A 26,132-nucleotide genomic window follows, 5' to 3' on the forward strand; every position below is an offset into this window, starting at 1 on the left:
GCATACCATAGGAGGAAAAGGTAGCGACAATGGCTACAACAACGACAAGGATCCTGCAGACGGCAGAAGAAAATGATGCGGCCATCTCGCTCAGTGCTACTGCGGTTCTGCATAGATTTGCTGAGCAAAAAAAAAAAGGTTTTAGTTGGATGGTGGTACATCGCCGTCGATGTGAGCACATATATAGCGTTCGGACATTCCAGTGCTAATTTTGGTGATTGGGTTTGTAGTATCCATTGATTATTACCGTTACTGCTGCCTAAATCTCCGAAAGGGTTTGTGTCGATTAATCGTTACTGTTGCATAGAACCCTGTGTTTTGAAAGAAAAAAAAAACCTTCGTTGGCTTGAATGCGCAACAAACGGTGTTCAATTCAGCGGTCTGCACTCCGGAAAGCACATAAAGAGAGAATTCTGAATTATTCGCTAAAAAAAAGACATCTGAATTTGCACCTATGGTGGAAGCTTCCAGAATTGGGTCCATTAGTATGTTTTTGATACAGCAGAATTACAATGTAAATCAAATTACTTTGATTCTGCTTGCTCATGCTGTGTGGCCAGCAACAAATGAACGCATTCAGACTGATCAAAGAAAGCATCACAAACAGTTTTACAAACCACAGTAACTTCACAAATCACAAGTGACAATCATGTTGGACGTATTTGATACTGTTAGAGAGCTGTACAGAAGTTGCCTCATGTTCTAGTGACAAAAGACATTTGTTTCTGAAAATTCAACTCGGTTAGCAAGATAAGAAGGCTCCCAATGTTGTGTCAAGTCTTGTCATTGCTGTGGTCTTTGCAGCTTCTGCAGGAACACCTTTGATCTTATATCAGCCTAAAGGATAAAAGGAAAGGTCAATTTACGAGTGAACCAAGAAACAAGCAGCATTCACATGTTAAGGCATACTTCTTGAGAAATAAATGCCAATCCTACCTGTCGTGTAGGCTCAGGAACACGGTATTTACAACAGAACTTCACTATCGCAGTGGCTGAATCAAGTGAAATGCGATGCCCAGCTGAGATGTAGATTGGCTTTGACAAACCAGGGCAGGAACGCATCGCCTGGCACAAATGAGATGTACAGTTCCACCATCTTAGCTACACAATAGCATTCATTTCATTAACAAGAAATATATGAATCTTTACCACGCCCCATGTTGTCCCAGACTGTCCAGTCAATGAGATTAGCTCCTTATTGCAGTTTTCTTTTGCTTCAAACTGTCTTCTGACTTGTGCTTGGTTAAGGCCATCTACATGATGCAGCTAGGGCAATGAAAACAATGAGATTTTAGTCTTCTCTGGAAGTCAGGGAACACTGAGAACTTTCATTGGTTGAAGAACTGCAATGCAGCAGTGAGAATGACTTGAAAATCTACAGTCAGGTGTACTAATGAGTTGAAATAACAGTAAAATAACTGACATTTTTTCCAACTCCAATGGCCGGAAGATCAGCAAGGACACCAAGATGACAAGCTAAACCAAAACCTGTTGAACACATAAGTAAGAGGGTGCCCCACTCGCATATATGAAACTTATGCGCATAATCAAACAAACACATATAACAATCCATGTAATTTGCAACTTATACACGTAATCAGACAAGCTTTACCGTATGACCAAGTCTTTTTGCTGAGGGTAATGAAGGCAGTATGTTCTCAAAATAGGATAGAAAATCACATAACAGATGCGATTGTGCAGCGTTTTGGAAGCACGTGAATCGTCTTACTAACGAACTAGGATTCTTGTAAAACCCTATGACATGATGCACTGAAATGTCAAACTTGCTATGTGCAACAGATTAACTACTTTCAACTACTAGAGTGAAAAAGGGATTATAATTAAGTATGAACAGGTGATTAACATATTTTACCTCGCGGATGGAGTAATCCATTTCCATCAACCATGAGTAACTGCCAGGGTAGAATGGTAAACCTTAGAAAAGACGCCGGCAAACACAGATGATCATTGATCAATGTACCAATTTTTAGTATTGAATTAAAAGATGCTACAATATCTTAAAGGTAAACTTACATGGCATATCATAGACTAAAATGATTAATACTCTGTAGACTAAATGCTTGCATGGTATAGCATGTATCTTTTGCACTCTTTCATAGACTATAACACCATAGGATTCTTCAAAATGTATACCCTCAGGCCTCAGCAATCCTATTTACAGGAGAAAAAAAAACATATGGCCTATTTCCTGTGGCCCTTATGCGACCTCAACATTTTGGGAAGTGATGCCTTGAGGTGCAAGTGCAATTTTATCTGCTAAATTTCTTGCTTGCTAACTGAAATCTTAGACAAAATGTCATCTACTAAAATGCTGCCACCAAATAGAGAACCAAAGCTAGGATTAGTGTCGTTGCAACACAAAGGAAAATTATACCTGGGGGTAGAAATGATGTTCATTATTCTTCACCTTCTCCAAGAGTCCTAGAAGAATTGGAGCCTGTAACGATAGATAGTGTTGTTCAGGACACATATTGGCACATTTTTTATAGTAACATAGAAATACACTTGATATCAGATTTTATAAATCTAACAGATTAGCATGCCCAAAAGGTAGAAGTTTTTAAGGACGAGCAACTATCTCTCCTAAGTCCTAAGATAATTGGTTATTGATTGACCATACTCGACTCCCTTGGCTCTAGAGGCAAAGAGAAAGAACAATCGACAACAAAGCATGCCACATGCCACATTTCCTGCAGCTACAAGACAATTTGCATATTAATTGAAATGTGCAAAAGATAGAATATTTGAATTGATTATCTCTGCAATTACTGTCCAATGTAATAAAAACATAGTTTATATTTCTTAGTTTGTGTTTAGGGGTTGGATGTTAAGACTATTTGTTTCTGCGCTATGGTGAATTGGTGTCCCAATTGGTATGTGTAACTAAACCCACTGAACCTTAATTTTCTGTAAAAGCTGAGAATATCTTGTTTCTAAAAATGATAGTTCATATTGCTGCTATAGACCAAATGGATGTAAATAAGGCACATATTGCTAATGGATATAATGGTACCCCACGAAGTTATTTATTTTGGTAATAGCAAATGAAAATGTTGAGGTCACTGAAGTGGAAGACAGATAAATCATAGTCAATTGCAACTCCACCAAGAAAAAGTTTGGTTCAAAACAAATTCACCAAAAAAAGGAGTATAGTGTGCAATACCTCTCTGAAAGCAAGAAAGCCAGGAATATATGGCACTTGCAGACGAACAATATCGAACTCTTCGTGGACAACTTGTAAAGTATCGACATCCATAACTACCACTGCTGCGCATGCTGTGGATGGGTCTTCCTTCAAGAAGCTAATGTCAAGCCCGCCTATATACTTCAGTTTGACCCTGGAATGATTATTTTCTGAATTTGATCCCATTGAAGGTAAACTCCAGTCGAAATCGTCCACAAGAATGAGCTTACTCTTGAGCATGTCCTGTGTCCTGCATCACCAAACAAACAACATGGAATGCGAATCACAGAATCAGCTCCTCCTGATTGACTGCGGAGGTAAAAGAATTAGGAGATGAAACATGACTTACTTGACCCATTCTTGTTTCTGCAGCATTAAATCATAGTCATTTCCTTCTTTGTATCCTGGACCGTCATCCATTCCTATTTGTACTCCTCAGTACAAGGCTGCAAATTCTTGCACGGTGATTCAGTACCCTCCAGGAAAGATCACAAACCTCGACAAGTCTAGCCGTACCCTGCATCAAATTGACAACCTGTCGAATTGGGCAATTCAGCAATAGCTCTCTTAAGTTTGTGGATTGAGGCTTAAAGAATCAAACGAATTACGGTGGACTCCCAATGCAGTGTTTAAGGGCTAATCCGTAGCCACGCCGCACAGAATCAAGCATCGTTTTATTCCGCACCCCCCCCCCCCCCCGGGCAAGCACCAGTTGCCACCCATGGAATTATAGCCTCAGCACCAACTCAAGCTCCGATCTTTGCTCGTTCCCACAGGGTCTTGAAGAGACACGAACTGAACGAACCGTGGGGCCTCGGTTTCATTTCTTCGTCTCTCGAGAGTCCAGACCAGAACTGCCGCTTAAAACCATGCAAGAAATGCAACAAAAATAACGGGGGGAACAGGCGGCAGTCAACCCGCCGTGATCCTCACCTGATACGGAGTCGTCGGCCGACGCCGGCGGCAAAAGGCTTCTCCTTCCCTTGCGTCGTCCTCGCCGTGCTTCTGAGCCGTGGCGAGGGGCGACTCCCTCCGGTCGACTGGTCTCCCCGGGGACGAGACGGCACGGCTCCGGCGTTGGGCTTGATGACTCATTTGCAGCCACGATCCCGGCCCACAGACTACCGGAAACCCTATTGCGTATCAGATGCTCAATCCTGGCCCGTACTGCCCGGAAATATGATCGCGGATCAGATTTTGCGATCACGGCCTTTACGCCCTGAGCCCCTGACAAGGCGATTTTTTTATAAATATTTTCTGTTAACTAAAATAAAAAATCGGCAGCCGGTTGAAAAGAACACAAAACTAGGCATCCGTCGGCCGTTTACCGGGCAACAAGAAAAAATGCGCAATGAAAGAGCCATATTGTGGGATTTATCATTAAGGATGAAAATAGGTATAATACTCGCGGATAGAAACTGTATTTCATACATTGAAGCTAATTCTTAAATCTATGTCCGCACCTATTACCCATCACGAGTAAAAACTGACACCCATATTTGCCACCCACGGATATCACATACACATGAACATACCTATATATTCACCAATATAGTAAATATATATTGAACATAGGAGTAAGTATGTAACAATAATATCATTAATTTAGATATGTATCTCAACTAAGATAATGAACCAGCATCTCAAGTATACATAACATGCATATCATATTAATACATTATCACATAGTTCACACATATAACATATTATTTCACAATTCAATCGTGCTTAGTGCAACACAAACGAACATTGTTCACAAGATAATAAGTGTAGAGTTGGTATACGAACGAAGCGGACCTATTTCATACCCGTCTCTCTATACTCGTTAGGTTTAACTTCAAGTTCGCACACATATCTATAGATAAAAACTGTATCCCAAACCCACATATACGTGAGTAAAATGTACCTATTTCCATTCCTACCTATCATTCACATCAGTTAGGTAATTTGCTGGTCAATACATAGAGATTTTTTTTCTCGTCATCCATTCAACTAGTGACAGGATAATATAGTCATAATCGAAAAATCATAACTTTTTCATATGAACTCGGATGGAGATAATTTTTACGTCTAGTTTTATGATTTTTTTTAAATAACATCTATTTTTGTATTTTTTTTCATTAAGAAAGTATATTTTAAAAAACCCCTGACAAGGCGTGCGTGCAACCATGGTTGGGCCTAGTAAAAAAACAATGCACAGCCTGCCCAATAGAGTTCGACGTCTAATGGCCTGTTTGTTTCAACTTCGGATTGTAACTTTCAGCTTTTACAATCCAAAGCTGAAACAAACAGACAGCTTTTGGTTATAATTTTTTAAAATCTGCTGGCTGAATTGTAGGAATCTGAGAAGCTGATTTTTCTCAGCTTTTAATAGATCGTGAAAGTCCATTTTACTAAACTGTCTATCAAAATTTTTTAAGTCTACAATCTAAAAACTTTTCACAATCTAATTTTTTACAACCCAGCTTTTCATAATACAACTTTTATAAAACTGCTTTTCAAAATCTCGAGCTAAAATAAACAAGCCCTAAACCAACCCACTCCACATCCGTGAGACCGTGATCGCATAGTGACGTGTACTCACGTGTTTTCGTCAGATCGTCTCATTTTCAGTTTGCAGCAGCGCACCATTTATTTATTTATTTTGAACGAACGGCAGCGCACCATTGACGGGAAATAAAATGCTCGTCACTCGTTCGTTCTACCAATGTTTCACCATGCATGTATTTCACCAAGCAAACCTCCTTTTAGTTGTTATTAAAAAAATAAAGTCGATATCACAAAACTACATATTCTCCATCCTATTTCATACAATTATACTTATTTTGCACCTTTTTTTTTAACGAAACCACACTTTTCTATTAGGCAGGATATATCTGCATGATGGTACTACGTATCATACTAACAAGCTCCATATCTCAGGGTAGGATGGAACGGAATGAGGAACTTAGCGATCCATGTTTGGTGCCTTTCGATCGGAGACGCATCAAAAGCAGGGGCGGACCTACGTTTGAGCTCAGGGAGCATAGGATGTCAGCTAATTTTTTATTTTCTTATGATCTATTATATGCATCACGTTCATATAATATCTTCTAACTTAAAAAATGAGACACCTGAACCTCTAGCATAATAAATAAGACACCTAATTATTTTTATTTTAAATCTGTCACTAATCAAAATACATACAAAGAAAATATAATATAACTTTCTGTAAAACAAAATGTAACGTAATTACTACAAAGTCGTCCTCTCTACAGTACATTTGCATTGCATTATATCTTTTGATGGCTCAATTCTTATGTCTTTTGTTGGCATTGCATCATTTTGGAATGTCGTTTCAGAACCATATATTTTCCTAGCACTTATATTTTTGGACATCCAAACAGTACGATGATTAAAGGAAGCGTGCATTTTGTAATGTCATTTTGGAAGCATGTATTTTATTAGCAATCATTTTAGATATTGTTATTGAAAAATAAAAATAAAAAACATATCAAGACAAGGTAAATTGCTCAATTGCACCATCTTCTCTTTCAAGAATTCGAATCTAGCAAGTTAGCCAAACAATTTCAGAAGTAATTCTGATTCACTATAGAAAAAATTTCGAGAAGAAACTGAATCTGAGATGTTTCTGAGAGAATCTAAAACCCTACCAAACGGACCTTAACAAAAATATAGTTTTGTGAAAAAGTAGGTGTAGCGAAAATGCTCCTATTAGGTTATAATTGTGATTTTAGTAATTAATAACAACATAGTCATTGTGACTAACATGTTTGCCAAAAATATATGTTACTCGCTCTGATGGATGCAATACATGAAGAAGTCATCGAAGCTGGGATAAAGTTTGATTGAATTGAAAAATTCCTAGAAAGATTTACCTCACCGGATGGTCTGGTGCAGAGGAGTTTGCACTCACCGAAGCATTATATCCAGATGTTGTTAGGCTCACCGGATAGTCTGGTGTTAGGCCTGAGTGTAGACCGGAGTATTTCTGTCAGTGGAGTTCAAGTAAGCAACACTCACCGGAAGGTCCGGTGATGAATCGGTGAACACACCAGAGCATTTCTGACAGAGTGTGAGGATAGCATCACCGGATGATCCGGTGCTCAATGAAGTAGTATACACCATAGTATTTCCAGAAGAAGTCAGTTGAATATCAACACACCGGAAGGTCATGTGATTAAAGATGTACTCACCGGAGTAACCCCTCGATTTGAATCGAAAACCAATTAAATTGTACCTAAAATTAATTGAATTTCCCTCATTTTGAAATATTTTGTCAAAAACCGGTCGAATTTACCGATTTACTGAGCATATTTCTCAAATTTCATTGAAATTCAAGGGGAAAAAATGAAAAAAAAATAGAAACAAATATAGCATGAGATTTGTTAAGTTTTTTTAACCATAACATCTACTCCATGAATATATTATACATAGTGGAATTTTTTTGTCATTTTACCCTTATTCCATAAAGCTGTGCTGAAACGGGCCGTTTGCACTGTGTATTTGGCTCGTTTAAGCCTTTTTCTATTTTTTGATCTTTTTTTAATTATTAATGTTTGAGCACATATTTCTTGATGTAAATGATATTTTTTTTAAATTTTTTCATAGATACTCTTAGAATTGTCTCTAGTTTTTTATAGAATTTTTTATTTTATTTTTATTATTTAAATCCGATTTGAATTTTTTAATTTAAATACGAAAACCGGTCGCATTTCAAATTCGTACCCCACCGAATCGATCGATATTCGAGCAGTTTTTGACGCAATTTTGAACCCTGGACGGGAGTCGCCTTTTCTGAACTAATTTTCAGATGTTGATGATTCGGGCCTTCTGTTCCGAATCCAACGTGCAGGAGGAACCACAACATCTAGACAAAATCATACAGAATATCGTGAACAACGGATGAATCGTGACAAGCAAAAATGGTTGAGTAAAACTCATGAATTTGTATTTTTTCTGTTGTATAAGTCATGTTTTTGTTTGAAATTTTTTTAGAGCTAGATGATAGTGTCATCTGCACTATATTTTTTATAGAATTTGTCATAGTTATTTTGATAGTGTTTTGAATTTTGAGAGCTGTCACCCTTATGCCGACAGATGGCATGAGTTTAAATTTGTAATTTTTCAAAATGGACGTATATATTTGTAATTTTTTATTTTAAAAAATTAAAAATTTCCTTTGAGCTCCGATCTAAGGATGGTAATGAGCACACTACGTGTAGATCACATACCCACGGGGGCACCCGTATGCGAGGTGGGGCGGCAAGCAAAGGCTGATGCTCTGGGACGGTCGGGGTGCGTGCGGCCAGTGCAGTGGGGTGGACAAGGGTGGCAGTGGCTAGCGTAGTGGGGCGAACGGAGGTGGCGATCACGGATGCCAATTTATATACTACTAAATGATTTGAATCTACATACCAGATGCTTCGAGCAAGTACACGAGGGAAACGGGCACATATACAATTATTTCATACTCATTTCTATCTATCCTATTGAGTTTAATATCAAAACTGTATCCAGACCTACGGGTAAAAGATGCATCTTAAACCTATATCCATTAGGGTTTTTACCCAGCAGTAAATTGTGTTCGTTGCCTTCGTTGATCCGGCCAAGGTTCACGTTACCGACCGGAGCTTGGTTACCGAGCTCCGGCGGTAACCGCGGTTACCGGTCAAAAATTCAAAAAAAATCGGAGAAAATTCATTTGGCAAAATTTGAATTTTTGCGAAAAAATCATGTTTTTGCCCCCTCGGTAACCGCTCGGTTTTGGTCGGTTACCGAGCGGTTTGGGTCGGTTACCGAGCGATTTTCTCGCATTTTTGATTTGGTCGGTTACCGAGCGGTTTGGGTCGGTAACCGCTCGGTTTTCTCGATTTATCGAGCGATTTTATCGAATTTCAGCGCAGTTCAACAAAAAACCTAAAAAAGGGCACAATCTTGTAAAATTAATAACTAATTCATCTGAGCTTCAAATCAAGTGAAACAAATTTTGTTGGCTTCCTTTTAACATGATCTACATGATAAAAGTATTTATACTCATAAAAAAGTTTAAAATTTTCTGTGAGAAATTTTATTTGTTAAACCAAGTTAAATGCATAGTTTACTCTTTGCTAATCCAAAAATCATGAAACTAATTTTGTTAGTCTTCTTACATGATCCTATATCTTTTAAAAATACATGAACTCATGAATTAGTTATTGTAACATGCATGATTGTGTAAATGTGTTGCGACTAGATTAATTCATAATTGACCCATCACACCTCAAAAATTAGTGAAACCACTTTCATTAGCTTATTTATACTATGATTTACGTAGAAAAAATAATAGTAGATATGAAAAAGTTAATTACAGTGCTGTTTTTTAACATATTCACTTTATGCTTGTGAACTTTGTAAAAATCATAGAGAATTTAATAAAACTCTAAATAAAGTGAAATTAATTTTAAAGATTCTATTAAAATACGTTTTATACAAAAAAAATATGTGTTTGCATGTTACACTTTTCCTTAACGTGAGTTAATAACTGAGCCGCACGCTTCAATTTTTTCATTTTTTTTTTAAACTTTCTCCCTATAGAATATGATGCAAACGACATTATTTTTGAATTTTTTTTCACAGAAGGTCTTAGAATTGTGTCTAGTTTTTTTTAAGATTTTTTTTGAATTTTTTTTATTTTTTCAAATTTTTTAATTCAAATTTCGGTTACCGTTCGGTTTCTGAAACCGGACCGAACCGAGAAAATCTGTAACCGCGAATTTTGTTGGTTATCGACGGTTTTTTACCCTGGATCCGGCCTGGGCCTCTCCCTGACCCTGACACCAAGCCCGTCTGAGCAACAGAAAAATAAGTCCCTGACCGGACGGCCCAACACCCATAAGCCCCGAGCAGATCCTAGCCCACCAACGTAGGAGGATACGTCACGGAATCGTAGCCCACAGCACAACGAGTCGGTGTCAGGTGACACACGCAGAACGAACGAAGACCGGCGCGCGCCGATGATCGATGCCAAGAATCTCGGGCACTACGTCGCGTGGCCGCCCTGGGAGTAAAAGTTGGTAGGTTTCGGTCGGTTTCACGTCCCATTACCATCCCTCCCCTCCCGCTAGCAGCCGCATGTGCGCTCTTTGGCCGCCGAGCTGAGTGCCTGACCGAGTCGGCGACGGCGACGGCGACGGCGTTTTCTTGGACCCGGAGGCCGGAAGGGAAAATCTCGAGCGGAGCACCAATCGCTCCTGTGATCACGGTGGAAACACATGGATGGCTGTTTGGCTGACAAACAGAGCAGGCAGCGTAGGCCCAGGCCGAGGAGGATGAGAGAGAGATCCCGAAAGCCAATTTCTTGCCTCTTCCACAGATTTCGAGTAGGAAAGCTAGCTGATCAGAACGGCATGCTGCGATATTTGCTCGCAAATCGTGGGGGTCGTGTGAGCTTCTGTGTAAAATCCATGGCGTGTGATCAATCGGAGGCGAGTTGCAGTACAAAGATTGGGATTTGGAGCTGTTCACCTGCTCCATCTCTCGCCGATTGCAGCTGCAAAGACTAGTGCTAGTGTTGCTGCTGCTACATGAAGTCGACGAGACAGCGACCGCTGCTACTCCAAAATCTCCAACTGGTCCATCCATGAACAGGCAAATTAAAGAACATGCCCAAGTGACTCAAAATCTGGTGTTTAGACTTAAACTACATCCTTATCCACTGCCCAAAAAGTATAGCAGCCCAACGGCTCCAGTGCTCGGCAGTCGGCAGTGCTTGACCGGCCGTCTGACGCTAACAACCACTTCAATCGTGGCTGGCTACCTTCTTGGCGTTTTCGCCCTGCATCCATCTGTACGGACGCCATTGCCCACGCACAAGGAAAACGAGGGCTCAGCACGGGCCAGCTACATAAGGCAATTTTCAACTTGTATATACGTACTCATCGCGCTCGTGTTTGTGCTTGTGTACGTAGCCACGTGCGCCCCATCTCGCTCGAGCCACACCGCTGTTGCACCCCGTCCACCTTGAGCTCACGCCCACACCACCGCTACTCCTGCCTCGTTCCTGCCTGTGCCACGGCCTTAGCCGTCCATCTCAAGAATACTGTCGTTAAGCAGTAATACACATGACCTTAGCATCTCAGGAATCGACGCACTCCCATACACAGTTGTCACTCATACCTCGAGGTGTCTGGGCCGCTATATGTGATCGTGTGTGCAGTGGGTTATGAGTTATGAGTGATCTATAAAATAGATGTTAAACTATAACATTAAAGTTTAGATCCATGCGTTTACTTACAATTATAATAAGAACATAAAATTCTAGATCACTTGTAGTTGCCTCGGCATCGGTAGTGCCCTCGCCCACATCATGCCCCGCTCGGCCTACCTCCGCGCTGCTAGCGCCCACACCGGCGTTGTGCCCCACCAACACCAGGCCTGCCTCCGTGCTGCTAGCACCCGTGCAGTCGTCGTGCCCCGTCAGGCCCACCACCTCCACCCTAGCTCATGTCGCCGCCCTCCATACCATTGCTTTTAGGTTTTGATGAGTCATGGAGAACTGAGATATTAACTGCTGGACTCGTGCGTGTGACATACTGTCGTGTCGAGTGGGAGTGGGGAGTCGACATGGCCGCATGGGCAATGGGCCAATATGGTGGGACGTGGCAATAGGCAACTTAGCTACATCGGGCCGCATGAACTTAGTTATTTAGCTGAATATCTGATACATATCTTGTACCTAATACTATATATAGAAAAAATTAAAAAAAATAAATGTACATCTATACACCTGTGAACCTTCTTATGCCCGTCCATGCATGGGGCTGTTTTATTGGACAAAGCAGCTGATGGTGGCATCTCCTAATTGCTCCTCGCATGTGCACTACTGCTAGTGATGTTAGTTCCACTCTTCCCGATCACAACTACAACATTTTCGGCAACACCATGGTCTCTTATGTATATCTTATTGTAATCATTGTTTTTTTATAATATTTATAAATTTTAATAAATTTATAATGTTATTAAAAGTATTTTTAAAGATATATGTATATATATATATGTGGTTTTTTCATATTTTCAAATTACTACATTGGTTTTTTTACTTGTGGTTTATGACAATGATTCTGTTTCTAATGCATGCATTTGATCATTATTTTTAAGTATTTATTATCCAAGGTTATCAAAAATATTTTCCATTGCAAATCTACTAATATTATTTATATGTGAAAAATCTTAATACTTTATATATATTAATGATGAAATTTTTTAAAAGTTAACTGTACATATCCCTATAAGTCATCTATTTTCAAACTAAGATTACATATTTATAAGTTATTGATAATAAAACGTGCATGACGTACTTTTTACTAGAGAAAGTACTAGAAGTATACGCGTGACGGTGTATCCAATTGGATTTCCATCTGAATTTTCTCAAAATTAAATGCCATAAAACATATTACAGGCACGCTTAATTGCGACGACACAACGACATGCAGCTCGAAAAAAAGGGTGGAGCAGCGCGTAATCTGGGGAATAATCGTTTGTTGTCCAGCAGGTCCCCCGCAAAGCATGAACAATTCAGCGTTTGGTGATAAATCCGTCGACACCTCTGTCTCTCTCGAAAATTTCTAAAAGAGTAGACGATGCAGTCTCTCGAGAGTCAGTTCGGTTCGGTTCGGCTGACGAGCGACGAAGGAATCGAGCCCTCAGCTCCCGTCTTTCACATCCATGACGGTAAGATAATTTCAACCAATTTTCATCAGGATTTAAAATCTTTTTACAAAGGGATTTTTTCTCTTCAGCGCTCCAATGATTTTTCTTCACAGTTTCTATCACGAATAAATTCTCAAGATCATTCATTTCAGAATGAAATTCTTTTTCCTTTTTCTTCACAAATTCTTTTAAAAAAAGTTATTGGAGATGCGAGAAAATAAAAAAATGAAAAAAAGAAATCGAGAAGAAAATGAAACGAAGGAAATGTGATTAAAGATGAACTAATGTTTTGGTACGACTAGATCACCATGCACACTTTACTTGCGCAGCGTAGAGTAGGAGCATATAATAGTACTCCTTATCACTGCAAAATCACACTTCAGGCTTGGTAATTGGTACAATTACCGGATAAATTAAGTGGACCGCCTCCTAATCCATCTTGCCTCGGTGCAGCATCACAGGGACAGTTGGACACTCGGGAAAATGCTGAAATCGAATCAGTGTCGTGTTTGCTGCACACGTGGCAGCATAAAAGGTGTCTTTAGATGCTAGAGAAGTATTATAATCTTTACACCCTGTTTGCAATCTTTTTTAAAAAAATAAAAAAAATAATAAAATAGCTCATATAAATATTCTCGGTGTATTCGCAGAGTTAGCTTTAGAAATTTCTAGAGCGAGCTTTAAGAATAGAGCTGTGTCAGACCCTGTTTGATAGGGCTCCAGTTTCTAGCTTCGAGCTCCTGTCAAATTTTGAGTTTATAAGCTATAATAAAATAATTTAAATCTATATTTTTAGATCAAAATAAAAACAAAATAGCTTATCTAAACACATCGATGCACCTATATCTTTAACTCCACAAATTCCTGAAGCTAGGAGAATTCCCAGAACTGGACTGTCAAACATGTTTTTAGGGGCTATTTTGTTCGCTACCGCACTTTACTACGCTTTGCTAGACTTTATCTGACAGATGTTTGGTTTGTTGCCATTTTTGACATGCCATAATTTTTCAGCATTTGACCTCACATGTCATAGACTAATTTCAAGGTTTGACGAGCAATTTATTTACCACATCTTAGATATGATTTTATTAAAGATGGGATAATCGATGGTAGTTAAGTAAACATACCCTTACTCTTTATGCCGGAGTAGAGTGAGGCTACTCTTAATGCATAGTGTGAAATTTCTATATTTAAAGTTGGCACCTCATAGACAGAGCATTATTGTGTAGAAACAACTCATACACATATGATGCATAGTATTGTATTGTTGTTTCTTATGTCTTTTAATTAGTTATTGTGTGTTTTGTGAATAAGTTACACGGTTTTCTAGTCGTAGATATGAATACGACTTTTTTCTGTCTCATACTTAATTATTTGCAAAAAAAAAAAAAAAAAAAAAACAACAGACATGAACATGATACAGTAAGATATAACCTAAACGGTGTCTGCAACTGCATGTGGTAGCATACCGACTTTGGATAAGCCATGTCTCGCAGCAGTAGTCGAGCAAATGCACGCTTCAAGGACTTTCATGTTTCTCTACAGTTATTGCTAACAGTAGGGATGGGCACAGATCGTTTCGTAGGTATTCTTAGAATTCACTTAGTTCAATTTAATTAATCAATTAATTAGTTATTTTGATTAGATTAAATTGACTATTTCATTAATGAAATTGAATTAAAATGGATGAACGGATCGTTCCACCCTTATCCAGCATCCAATCATCACGCTCCGTGTGAGCGTGTTGGCTCACATGAAATTTACAGTTTGCAAGGTGGTGGAACTGGTGTCCAGATCCTGCGAAATTCGCACGTTCCAACCAAGTACTAAATACAAACGCTCTTTTTAGCTGAAGGTATCAAAAGTGATTTTTTTTTTTCACTTGAATGGCACGTGAAGACAGACTGAGGAGCGCGAACAATGATTCAATCTTCCTTTCTTTTCTTTTTGAAAAGGGAACACTTGGGATGCAATCAATGGTCTGTTTTTCTAAAAACCGAATATGCTGTGGCAATTGGGGATGAAATGAATGGATCATGCACATGTTTGTGTTGGATCAACTGCTCTGGCTCAGGGCAGAGGAAGTATCTTCTCATATACGAGGTTGATACGGATTTATAGTAAGATCATCTTGTTGACGTGAAAAATTGTCACGCTAAATACACTAAACAGCTCGTGTGCAATATCCGACGAGTAGCAACCATAATGTTCTGATCGTGACGCTGCGTCGTCGGAACTTCGTCGTTACCCATGCTCGGGAGAGATCTTGTTAGAGTAGGGTGACCGGAAGCTTGTCTTTGGTCGTCGAGATCAAGAACAGAAAATAATATAGATGGGAAAAAGAACAAGACTACAAGAGCTAGGCAAAAGACGAAATATATTGTAAATTGTATTTGATTGATTGGTTGATGTTCTCAATCAACCATGATCCTCTTATATTTAAAGGGCAGTAGGTCTTAGCCGTAAGAGATCAGAACTCCTAATTCAAACCGAATAAGACTTACAGATATGATTCGGCTATGTCTACTTGATCTCTAAATTTTTTATAACAAACATATATTTCTTATTTGAACATATAAAACTCTCATATATCTACTCGAATACGCTTTAATGTAGTTCAGGCTTCTTAGATTCAATCAACTCTTCCATTTGTCCAGAGACCAACTGTAGGAACAAATCATCACTGGTCGCATGGTCATTGATCATGACCACTGATCTGAAATCACTATATACTGCTCTGAAATCACTGTTTATTTGGTCGGAAGTACTGTTCCTCTGGTAAGTAGTACTGTTCATCTGGTCGTGGTACTGTTTATCTGGTCACCCATTAAACCAATCGTTGCTGCAATAGTCACTATAAATATCAAAATTTATCGTCAATATATACCCCCCCTTTTTTAAAAGCTTGCTCACTGAAAAACATATCATCTCTCTTCTACCTTTCTTAGGACGATGATCAAAATATCGACCATGAATACCTCTTAGGATGATAGTAACCAATACATCAGCTATATTTCTCCTAAGACATCTTTAGGACGATGGTAACCAATACATCGACCATATTTCTTCTAAGCATCTTGTCATACACTAGGATAAAATTTCTTCAAGTATCGTCCATGAATAGCTTTAGGTATTTTTTCTTCTTGCAAACTTTCTAGTAGATAAGAATTTTCAGGGACGATACTTACAATTATGTATGGACCTTTTCAACTCGGAGACCATTTGCTAAATTTGTTGTCCTTCGATTGTTCATCTATTAAGCCAGATGTTACTGCAATAGACACTATAAATATCAAATCTTGTCGTCAACACATATCTAGTAAATATTTAAAAATGTGTCTCCTATAACACCATTACAGTATCTGTTAATACTATTACAATAGTCTCTATTTTTTATATCTTCAGCAACTACCCTATTTTCTACTTTTTATTATCTCTTTCTTCCTTCAGATATACAATCATCCTTTATAAACAATATTGAGGAAGGAGAGAGGGTAAATCAAATTTACCGATCCTTTTGCCTATCACCCCACCCTTATCCTGTAGCACTTGATGTCGCCTCTGCTGTAGTGTGATATGGGGCAGCAAAGATAGCAAATGTGTCTACTACAGTGATAGAGGAGGCGTTTGGGGACTCTACTGGAGTCGGCCTAACCGTACCTGTCTATCGTTGCAGCATAGGATACGCAACACGTAGCTTCTTGTCCAATGTGTTGTGGGATGATGAATAGAAGTTGGGAATGATTTCTCGAAAACTTGTTTGCACTTGTAGAAAAATATGTTTTACTCTTTCCAATCCTAAATATAAGTTTATTGGAGTATATGCAATGGGGTGTTTAGAGGAGATACTTATAAAAAAAACTGAATCTTTGTTTCTTAGCTGTACTGTCACATATGCTTAGGTGGAGGACATTGTGCTTAATTAAGCATCATTGTTTATATTAGTGTTAACAAGATAGTTAACTATGTTTAAGCACTTATAGTTTTTGTTTGTATTTGAAATTATAATTTTTATGTAGATGCTTAACACTCTTTTCTTAAGCATGTGGTATTGTTCATGGCCTTAGGACATCAACACCGTCGTAATATAACATTTTGACAAATAATGTATGTAGAAATATATAATTTCAAGTAGGAAGAGTTATACATTATAAAAATATTATCCATGATAGTTCTACTAATAATAATCTTATGCTGTCGATCTATATGTTTTTTAGATATCAATGATTAAGAATAATTCTAAATAGACTTATATTTAGGATTGGAGGTAGTAGTTTGCATGTACCACGTAGTTATATTTTCTCAAGGTTTGGTCATCGATATCTTCCCTATGTTGAGATTAAATTTCAAAAATTGCATTTGAAGATTGTCTTGATTTTTTTAAAGATGTTAAGGTTTGGTATGATTATAGACAATTCAATAAAAATTGTGAGTGAAGTCATATTTTGAGAACTATGACTATGCAAGACCATATATTTTTTTGCTGACAACGACGACTTTTATGAATAGTTGGAGTAAGATGGGATCTTAAGATGAATCATATTACCTATGTTTGAAAATTGGGACGCAAGAACTTTGCAGTTTTTTTAGTAGGTGTTGGAGTAGTAGTACTGTAAGATTCATTTACTCTCTACATATGTCTTTGAACTTCATGTGGCGATGTGGCATTACTATCTTTTGGGAAAAAGGAAGGAAGCCTTTTCAACTCAACCTTAAATGCCACTACATTTTGAAGCAAAGCATGATCCATAAAATTTATAGACTAGCCATGCCGCTTACCCCTAATGTTCCACATTAGTTGATGTTTTAGGTATTGTGTCACGTAGATTTTTTGATAAGATGGTAAACGGTTAAAGAAGATAGAGAGGGAGCTAGTGTCTTCTTAAGACATAAGAAGGACGCAATATTAAGTAAAAAAGCAAGCTAAGAAATACATTAGGGGTGATGATTGTCCATAGCTTGGGAGAAGAAATAGAAAATAATATAAAATTTAACACGGACCCTAGTAGAAGAAATGTTACATTGAATTAAGTATTTCTACACTAATATTTGTATAAAGTGAAATGTGAGAGACATTGCTTTAAGATTCTGCATTGGGGGTGGCCTTATACCAGAGCAGCCCACTGCATTTCACATTGTTCATTTCAATGCATGTGCCCCGATACTAGGGGGCAATAGCTTTTTTGTCATTCTACCGGATGACGCAGACTCAAATACCACATTACCAAATTTTCTAGTCTATTTACCATCTAAATATGGTTGAAAATAGATACCAGGGGCAATAGCTTTCCTGTTGTGAACAGTAACCATGAGCTAAAAAAAGTCGCAAAAAATGTGTCAATTTTTGTACTACTCTATAATTCATAAGCAACCCATTTTAACTGGATTCAACTAAAAATCTTGTGTATAATTCAAACTAAAATTCTTTAAAATGTACTATTTTTGCAACTTCTAGCAATTTTCACCACATAATCTAGGGTGGTAGATAATTTTATAAATTATCATATCACATTAGAGGAATATTAGTGAATTTTACCATATTTTTTGGAATTTTTGTGAGGACTTAAAAATTGCTAGAAGTTGCAAAAATAGCACATTTTAAAGAATTTTAGTTTAAGTTATAAAAAATATTTTTAGATAAATCTAATTAAATGGTTGCTTATGAATTATAGAGTATGTACAGAAATTGACACATTTTTTTGCCTTTTTAGCTCATGGTTACTGTTTAAAAAATTTATTGTGCGTGACGGAAAGCGGGTTTCAACAATATTTAGGTAACAAATAAGCTGAAAATTTGGTAAGTGGTATTTGGGCGAGCGCCATGATGGAAAAAAAAGTATTGCCCCCGATACTAGTTATAGGAAGCTAACACTAGTACTGAAAAATATCTAATATTCCAAGCCCTTATGTGCAAAAATATCTAAAGAAAGCACCTGCAGTTGGAAGGGTACCGTAGTAGTAGTAGGAAAGACAAATTACCCTCCAACTGCCATCCTACTGCATCCAACATGGATAAATTCTCATTACTAATTGCACAAAGGCAAACATCAACATCCAATCTTGATTTCCAAGAAAAAAATCCAGTCCATGCACCAAGATTTACTGAGAGGAGTAGGCAGATGACACAACACTAGCACATCTAAAGCCATTCTTTTTCCACCACCAACTCTCATATCTCCCCTTGTCCATGAGAACCATTCCATCACAAGGTTTTGCTAATATTTTTCTCTCTTCTTGGCTTGTATAGGTCACTACAAAAAGCTGGTACTAGTGCTACCAGGCAGGCTCATTGCCTCGTCTCTCTCTCGACCTGCCTCTATGTTCTCTTCTTTCGAGAGAAGCGAAGAATAGCCGCAACCCGCAAGCCTGCAGCACAAAGGAAAAGCACAGCCAAGTTTTCAAAAGAACCCGCCACCCTCTCTCCTCTGGCTCTCTGCCGTCCCCTCAATTTCTCTGTCTCTCTCATATTTATTTCTTGTTTGCCTCTCCATCCTCCATATTCTTGGTTGCCGTGCGAGCTCCAAGTACTCCTGTCTCCCTCCCTGCTCGATTGCTTCTTCGTTTCTGGTTCAGTAGGTAGTGTTTTTTTCAATGCATGAAAGCATCAGGAGGAACCGTCCTGGACGAGTTTGATTGCCCTTGAAAGAGAGGTTGTTGCCGGTGAAGAAGAAGGAAGCGGATATATGGCTCCCAAGGAAGGTATTCTTCTTCTCTTCTCTCTCTCCTCTCTCGAAAGATTCTGCTGCTTGGATACAAAGTTTTGCTCCTTTTTATTTCCTCTCTCTACATTCTTCTGTCAATTTGATTGGGTGCGGGAGAGAAATAGCAAGAACTAGTTGGCGATGGTGAAACTGATGGAGTATTTCCTGCTTGGACCCGCAGAGGCAGGTGAAGGAGGGAGGCCGAAGGATCTTCTTGGATCTTCAGATAAGGAAGGTGAGCTGTGGTTCTTGATGGCCTTCCCCATTTCTGTGGCTCAGAGCCTTTGCCTGTATCTTTTCTTTCTTGATTTAGTTTTTTTAGGGAAATTCTTGATTTATTTTTGGTCCTCCCTGAAGCGAATCAGTAGTTACTCGTTTTAATCCCAGGATATGGCACTACTTTGAAGTTTGAACAGTCATTTTGAAGAGAGATGATTGATGATGTCGGTTTTGGGATTCTGGTCTTATTTGGAACTGTAAAATATATTGAGGTGGGCAATCTTTTGTTTCCTTTTTATATGGAAGACTGGTAGATAGTCAAATTCTGCCCAATTTCACCCTACCAAAGTCTCTGAAATGGACATCTATGCTGATTTATTTACCCTCCTCATCTTCACACCTAGTGGTTGATGTAGAGAGAGGGAACGAAAACATCAATTTTTGGTAGGGGGCAGGGGTGGTGCGGATGTCAATTTTTTGGGGGGTACTTGATAATTTAATATAGTTTTGCAATAGAATGCCTCATACAATTTTGCAACAGGCAGCACGTGCTTTTCAAGGCAAGCCAAACAATCTGTGTATCATTGTGTTTTGTTTCTTGCTGTGACTTGGATTGCACTTTGTCCTGTTCTTGATAGTAGTTAGGTAGCTGATTCGATCATGAGTAATTGAATACCATTCAGTTTTATAGCATTACAAATTATGATAGCCCTTGCTATGTGTGCAGGAGAGGACCAAGATAATACTAAAAGAGACTCCGATGAAACGACAAATGAGGATTGCAACAACGGTGGATCCGTAATTGAGGCCACCTTATCGAGTGAAGATCTCAATGATAGGCATGGCAGTGACAGCAACAGCCAATGTGCTGAATCTGAAGGTGCTAGCAAAGAAGTGCCAGAAATGGGCTCCAAGAGCAGTTACGGCGACAACAGTGAGTGCACCGATGAATTGCCTGAAATGGGCTCCAAGAGCACTAACGATGAAAACAGTGGGTGCGCCGATGAAGTGCCTGAAATGGTCTCCAAGAGCAGTAACGATGACAACAGTGACTGCGCCGATCGGAGCTCTCCCCGTGCTGTGCTAGATATCTCAGTATCCGGTAGCATGGACTCCGATGACAGCTCCTCAGTTGAGCAGTCAGCAGAGTCAAACCACAATGTGCATTGGAGGAATCTGATCAGAGGGCTAATACTTAGGAGAAAGAAGTCCATGGATAGAGTAGTTACATTCCCTCAGAGATCCAAGAGCAGAGGGCTTAAAGGTTATCTGGAGAGGATCCGGAGCAGTAAGAACCAAATGGACTGTAGTGCCATTTCTCCAGAGATCCTTCCTGAGATCAGTAAGTGGAGACCATCATGGAGAAGCTTTGACTACGATGAGCTTTGTGCTGCAACTGACAGATTCAGTTCAGGTAGCATGCACACTTCTTTGTTGCTGTGAGTGATCTAATGATTAGGCTCTGTTACTATCACTGCAAAACTTATGGGGTGGGATGTAGCTTTGCCATTAAGCTATGGATTTACAACTGCAGTGCCATGATTTCATTGGGAAACGTTATTACGTTAGGGTCTGAGGTCCTAATCATGAACTGTTCTTTAGGTTAATGATGAGTTGTTACTGGCCATTAGCTGGAAAAGTTAAGATCATGCACAAGTTAATCTAAGCTAGCTTATTAGCATGTCTGTTTCTAGATTGCCGTACCTCCATTATCATGATAACATAATATAATATGGAAATCCCTTGAGCCCTGTTTCTTACTTCCATTTTTTAGGCGATTACCTCCAATTTTTGTGTAGTACAAATACTGTTTTGGCCTGAATTTATGGAAATGTAATCCCTTAAGCTCTGTTTTTTTACTTCCATTTTTTAGGCGATCATCTCCAATTTTCGTGTAATACAAATACTGTTTTTGGCCTGAATTTATTATCTCTATCTGCCTTGAGTATCCTCTGAGTTTCACTTTATGTATGACATTACTAGAAAATTTGATCGGGAAGGGAGGGCATGCTGAGGTATACAAAGGACAGCTTGCTGATGGGCTCTTTGTGGCAGTGAAGAGGTTAACAAAAGGCGGTAACAACGAGGACAGAATTAGTAATTTCTTATCTGAGCTTGGAATAATAGCCCATGTTAACCACCCAAACGCAGCTCAGCTCTTGGGGTTCAGTGTGGAAGGGGGTTTGCACTTAGTTCTTCAGTTCTCACCTCATGGAAGCCTGGCTTCTGTTCTGCATGGTATATTCCTCTCCAAGACTAACACTTTTGTTAGGTAATAATGAATGAAATAGTTGAGAAATATGCTGTGGTACATCATACGGGGCACATTTTATGCGCAAACATTTCTAGAAGGTACAATATAGTTTACATTAAGAACTTAGTGAGAGAAGATCTATAACCTTTATGCCAGTACAGCATATTCGGTCAAAGAAGTATCTGAAATGCCACCGTCCAAATGTCCTACTATATAAAAAGAAAGGTTCATATGTCCATTTCTGCATGCTATTTTTTAAATTTTACACTCACTTCCATTAGTCCCCTACAGAACATGCATGATCTGAAATCTCAAGCATCACACCTTTAATATATAATAAAAAAATATTAGCTGTTGGTATACCAAGATGCCCTTAGTCTAGTGATAAAATGGAGTTCAGCTTATCAGGTACGAAGGAACCCCTGAAGTGGAAAGTCAGGTTCAACATTGCACTTGGAATCGCTGAAGGGTTGCTTTATCTACACGAAGGCTGCCATCGCCGTATAATTCACAGAGACATCAAGGCTTCTAATATCCTTTTAACTGAAGACTACCAACCTCAGGTATGTTTCTACTGTTAGTCCCTTACACTGATCCTGTCTATTCTATGATTACTAGGGATGCCAAGAGTTACAATTTTGCTCCCTCCTTGCACAGATATCAGATTTTGGTCTTGCAAAGTGGCTTCCTGACAAACTGACCCATCATGTTGTATTTCCCATTGAAGGCACATTCGGGTGAGCCTGTTTGGTTCTTGATCATGCTTTCATATTACCCAGAAGACCAAAACTAGTGATGTAGTTGTAGTTTTAACTTTGATTTTACACCCTCTTTCAGTTATATGGCCCCGGAATACTTCATGCATGGAATCATAAATGAGAAGACCGATGTGTTCGCATATGGAGTTTTGCTTCTTGAGCTAGTTACAGGGCGGAAAGCGGTGGACTCCTCCAGACAGAGCCTAGTGATATGGGTAAAAATTCAGCAAACTACCACTGTATACTTTATTATATATAGACTGAAATCAGTTCATTAGATTTTATTATTTGATACTGTAAAGAATAAATTGATAATTCAGTGGTAAGATGAAATGAAATGAACATTAAACATGAAGTAGCATAATTACATGCTTCTGAAACCCTTGGAATTCACAAATTGTTCATCATCTGTGAAGGCAAAACCGCTGCTTGACTCGAACAAAGTAAAAGAGCTGGTGGATCCTTCCCTTGGCAATGAATATGATCCAGAAGAGCTGGTGTACACCCTAGCAGTAGCATCCATGTGCATTCACCACAGCTCAAGCTCGCGGCCTAGTATGAAATCGGTGAGTGAGTGGAGCTTACCTGCCACTTGAAGTGCAGAATGAGGAAATTGACCACTGATTTGTTGGCTGTAGGTGGTCCGTTTCTTGAAGGGAGACAGGGAGTCACTTGAATTGGTGAGAAGGCCTAAAATCGTTAAGCCCCTTATGTTTGACTCCTGTGATTCAGAAGATTACACACGCTCAAGTTACCTCAATGATCTGGACCGGCACAAGCAGCTTGCCTTGGAGCAGTGAGATTTGAACTGATTTTAGACAAATATCTAGCGACATTGAGATCCTCCCACTTTCCACAAAGGTTTAAAGATTGTATGGATTGATGTGAGGGATCAGTCATCATTTGCTTCCTGGTTGCTGATCTATGGATGTAATTTTGCCCAAAGTTTTAATGCATGTTGCGGCCCTGTGATCTGTATCAGGATCGATGTCAGGTGATGCAGGCACTAGTGACCAGTCTACTACTATTCCTGAAATGGTGACTGGAAGAATGGTTGTGTTCTAATCATTTGCAAGATTTCTCATATGTAATGTTTCCTGGTACTAACCCTCATGACAGAATTACTACATGCTTCTAGCGTCAGTGCTTGCATATATGACTCAAATCTACTCATCATGCGGCAAGGAGTTACATTGATTTGCTAAGGCATGCGTTTTACTTTTACCAGTCCTTCGGCCATGAATGTTGAAATCTCTAGTGCTCCTTAATCAGGACAGATACTACTACTACAAAGCCCTACATTGACTAAAGGAAATGTGTTCAGAGATAAAAAAAAAAACCCACTAGAGCGTAGTGCCAAGAAATATGTCTAGGAGCTATCTATTATTCACAAATAGGGTGTAGGGTTGTGAAAGCTGTGGAAAAAATCACATTACTTACATTCTCGGAGTACAGCAATTTTTTCGCAAAAAGATAAAAAACAAGAGAGAAAGCATTGGTCTTGCAAAGGACATGATTGGCGTGCTTTACCTTATTGTATGCTAAAACACGAAATTCTGAACCTTTTCACATACTGTTAAACTTCATATCCAAGATTAACCTTCTGCTGGACATCTCCGTAGCTTTCCAACTCAAGCATGTCCTCCATGCTCCCCAGGAACAAAGGCAACATCTGGTGCAGCTTCAGACCATCCCAACCATTTTTCCTTCATTTTCTCCCCTTTCTGACTCTTTTCCCTGTTCTCATTCTTTTTATTTTTCCTCATCTCCAACGGTTTCACTTCGAAGGGATTCGTAAAGAGAAAGGGGAGAGAATCCCGTTATGTAGGGAATAATCTTGGGAATCCCTTCGTGAAGGGAACCGTGAAGGAAAACAGTTAAAGCACTGAAGGAAACGAAAATCTCTTCGCGAAGGAATTCTGGGTCACAAAAGGAATCCGTTGGGCATGGTCCTCACAGGTTGAATGAAAAGAATTCTATTCTTGCCATCTGACCCTCTACCTCTAGCCTACTCAGCAAGGAACCTGAGAGGATTCGCCTCATAAACCAACCGCATTTTTGGTCACGAGTTCGATTCCACGGTACACACATTATGAAAATAGCTTGAAAAATAGTAAGGGACACGTAACGAGTGGTGATGGCCCTGAATTGAGTTGGTCAGGGTGAAAAATATTTTTTTGACCTTTTCGTATCAAAAAGCGAAAAATCGTTCATCAGTTATAAGTGACGAATCATAACTGTGATTTGTCACTTATTTATAATAAGTGATGAGTCATGACCCATCACTTATGAAGGTTATAAGTGACGGGTTAAGTTTTGACCCGTTACTAATGATTTTATTGATGATGGGTCCTTATCCATCAGTTATTACTCATCATCAGTGACGCGTTCGAGGTGACGGGTGTGGGACTCATCATCCATAGCAATTATGATCTGTTGTTTTTGAGTTTTATTTTTCACGTAGTGAATTTTGCTCAATAACTTTAGTATCTAAATCCTAGGACTCCTAACAATATTGGGATCTCACGAATCAAGGAATAGGTTCTCTTTGTTCGCCACTGCTTGTTGTGGGCATGATGCTAGAGGCTTGTTTGGTAGAGCTCTACTTGATTCAAATTCTCTACGGAGAGTGATTCTCTATGGAAAGTGATTCTGTGGCTGAAAGTGATTCTTTAGAATAAACTATATGGAGGAAGTGATTCTGTGCGAGAAGTGAATCAGGAAAAACTATTTTTTTCAGCTCCTGAGCTTCTAGTTCATTTCAGAGAATCACTCACACGGATTTCACTCAGGGACCTAAAAATTGAAAGCTGTTGTTTGGCAAAGCTTTCCTGATTCTAGCTAAAAAGCTGCTCTGTGAGCTCTGCCAAACAGATCCTAGATGTGGGTGGCTACATGATCTTAAGGCCTTGTACATGTAGGCAAAGAGGAGAAGGTGCTCACCGAGGTGGGGATGAATAATGCGGCGATGAATGAGAAAATGGGGTGTTGCGCTTGCAAAGAGAACGAGAGAGGCTTGGGAGGAGGTGGGGAGAGAGTGGGTTGGAATCCTTTGCGTGCTACTTGATTTTTGTTTGTATCTACACTAATACGCCTAATTTTTTTACCATTTATATCGATAGTAAATACTTGTGCTCCGACACATCTACCATTCAAAAGATAAAACATTTACCGGCCATAAACATTTGTGTACTATGATATTTTCATGAGAAAACAAGAAAAGTATACAACATGCGAAAGTCAAACATGTTGAACCTGCATGAAAAGATACCATTTTCTCCACGAAGATACATAAATATGGCAAA

General features: G+C 39.0%; 2 protein-coding genes across 6 annotated transcripts; one reads left to right on the forward strand and one right to left on the reverse strand.

The window, feature by feature from the left end:
- Positions 1-582: 582 nt before the first annotated feature.
- Positions 583-4,298, reverse strand: LOC133927176 (uncharacterized). 3 transcript variants are annotated; one of them, XM_062373503.1, is made up of 9 exons: positions 4,139-4,298; positions 3,555-3,722; positions 3,185-3,455; positions 2,396-2,458; positions 1,874-1,913; positions 1,424-1,488; positions 1,150-1,266; positions 937-1,065; positions 583-837 (listed from the first exon to the last, which is right to left on the reverse strand). In XM_062373503.1, exons 2-9 carry the CDS (start codon positions 3,623-3,625, stop codon positions 784-786), a joined length of 810 nt encoding a protein of 269 aa, XP_062229487.1. In that variant the 5' UTR covers positions 3,626-3,722; positions 4,139-4,298; the 3' UTR covers positions 583-783. The 3 variants fall into 3 exon arrangements, with proteins under 3 accessions (XP_062229487.1, XP_062229486.1, XP_062229488.1); XM_062373502.1 differs by having other exon boundaries at positions 3,555-3,740; positions 4,139-4,291; XM_062373504.1 differs by lacking the exon at positions 4,139-4,298 and having other exon boundaries at positions 3,185-3,359; positions 3,436-3,455; positions 3,555-3,720.
- Positions 4,299-18,993: 14,695 nt separating this feature from the next.
- Positions 18,994-23,808, forward strand: LOC133927177 (receptor-like cytosolic serine/threonine-protein kinase RBK1). Of its 3 annotated transcripts, XM_062373507.1 has the most exons (10): positions 18,995-19,594; positions 19,778-19,831; positions 19,984-20,087; positions 20,543-21,229; positions 21,799-22,087; positions 22,470-22,632; positions 22,727-22,806; positions 22,907-23,042; positions 23,244-23,393; positions 23,466-23,808. In XM_062373507.1, exons 4-10 carry the CDS (start codon positions 20,719-20,721, stop codon positions 23,625-23,627), a joined length of 1,491 nt encoding a protein of 496 aa, XP_062229491.1. In that variant the 5' UTR covers positions 18,995-19,594; positions 19,778-19,831; positions 19,984-20,087; positions 20,543-20,718; the 3' UTR covers positions 23,628-23,808. The 3 variants fall into 3 exon arrangements, with proteins under 3 accessions (XP_062229489.1, XP_062229491.1, XP_062229490.1); XM_062373505.1 differs by lacking the exon at positions 19,984-20,087 and having other exon boundaries at positions 18,994-19,594; XM_062373506.1 differs by lacking the exon at positions 19,984-20,087 and having other exon boundaries at positions 19,011-19,594; positions 21,799-22,053; positions 22,478-22,632.
- The last annotated feature ends 2,324 nt before the right edge of the window (positions 23,809-26,132 follow it).

Source organism: Phragmites australis, chromosome 8 (assembly GCF_958298935.1).
Source record: "Phragmites australis chromosome 8, lpPhrAust1.1, whole genome shotgun sequence".
Classification (NCBI taxonomy): domain Eukaryota; kingdom Viridiplantae; phylum Streptophyta; class Magnoliopsida; order Poales; family Poaceae; genus Phragmites; species Phragmites australis.

Excerpts from the sequence above, each read along its gene's own strand:
- LOC133927176 (XM_062373503.1), bottom strand. The coding sequence starts at position 3,625 with ATGGATGACGGTCCAGGATACAAAGAAGGAAATGACTATGATTTAATG. Across the intron at positions 1,489-1,873 it reads TGGATTACTCCATCCGCGAG|GTTTTGGTTTAGCTTGTCAT; the intron begins GTAAAATATGTT and ends TGTGTTCAACAG. Across the intron at positions 1,066-1,149 it reads CTGGGACAACATGGGGCGTG|GCGATGCGTTCCTGCCCTGG; the intron begins GTAAAGATTCAT and ends CATTTGTGCCAG.
- LOC133927177 (XM_062373505.1), top strand. Across the intron at positions 21,230-21,798 it reads AACTGACAGATTCAGTTCAG|AAAATTTGATCGGGAAGGGA; the intron begins GTAGCATGCACA and ends TGACATTACTAG. Across the intron at positions 23,043-23,243 it reads GACAGAGCCTAGTGATATGG|GCAAAACCGCTGCTTGACTC; the intron begins GTAAAAATTCAG and ends TCATCTGTGAAG.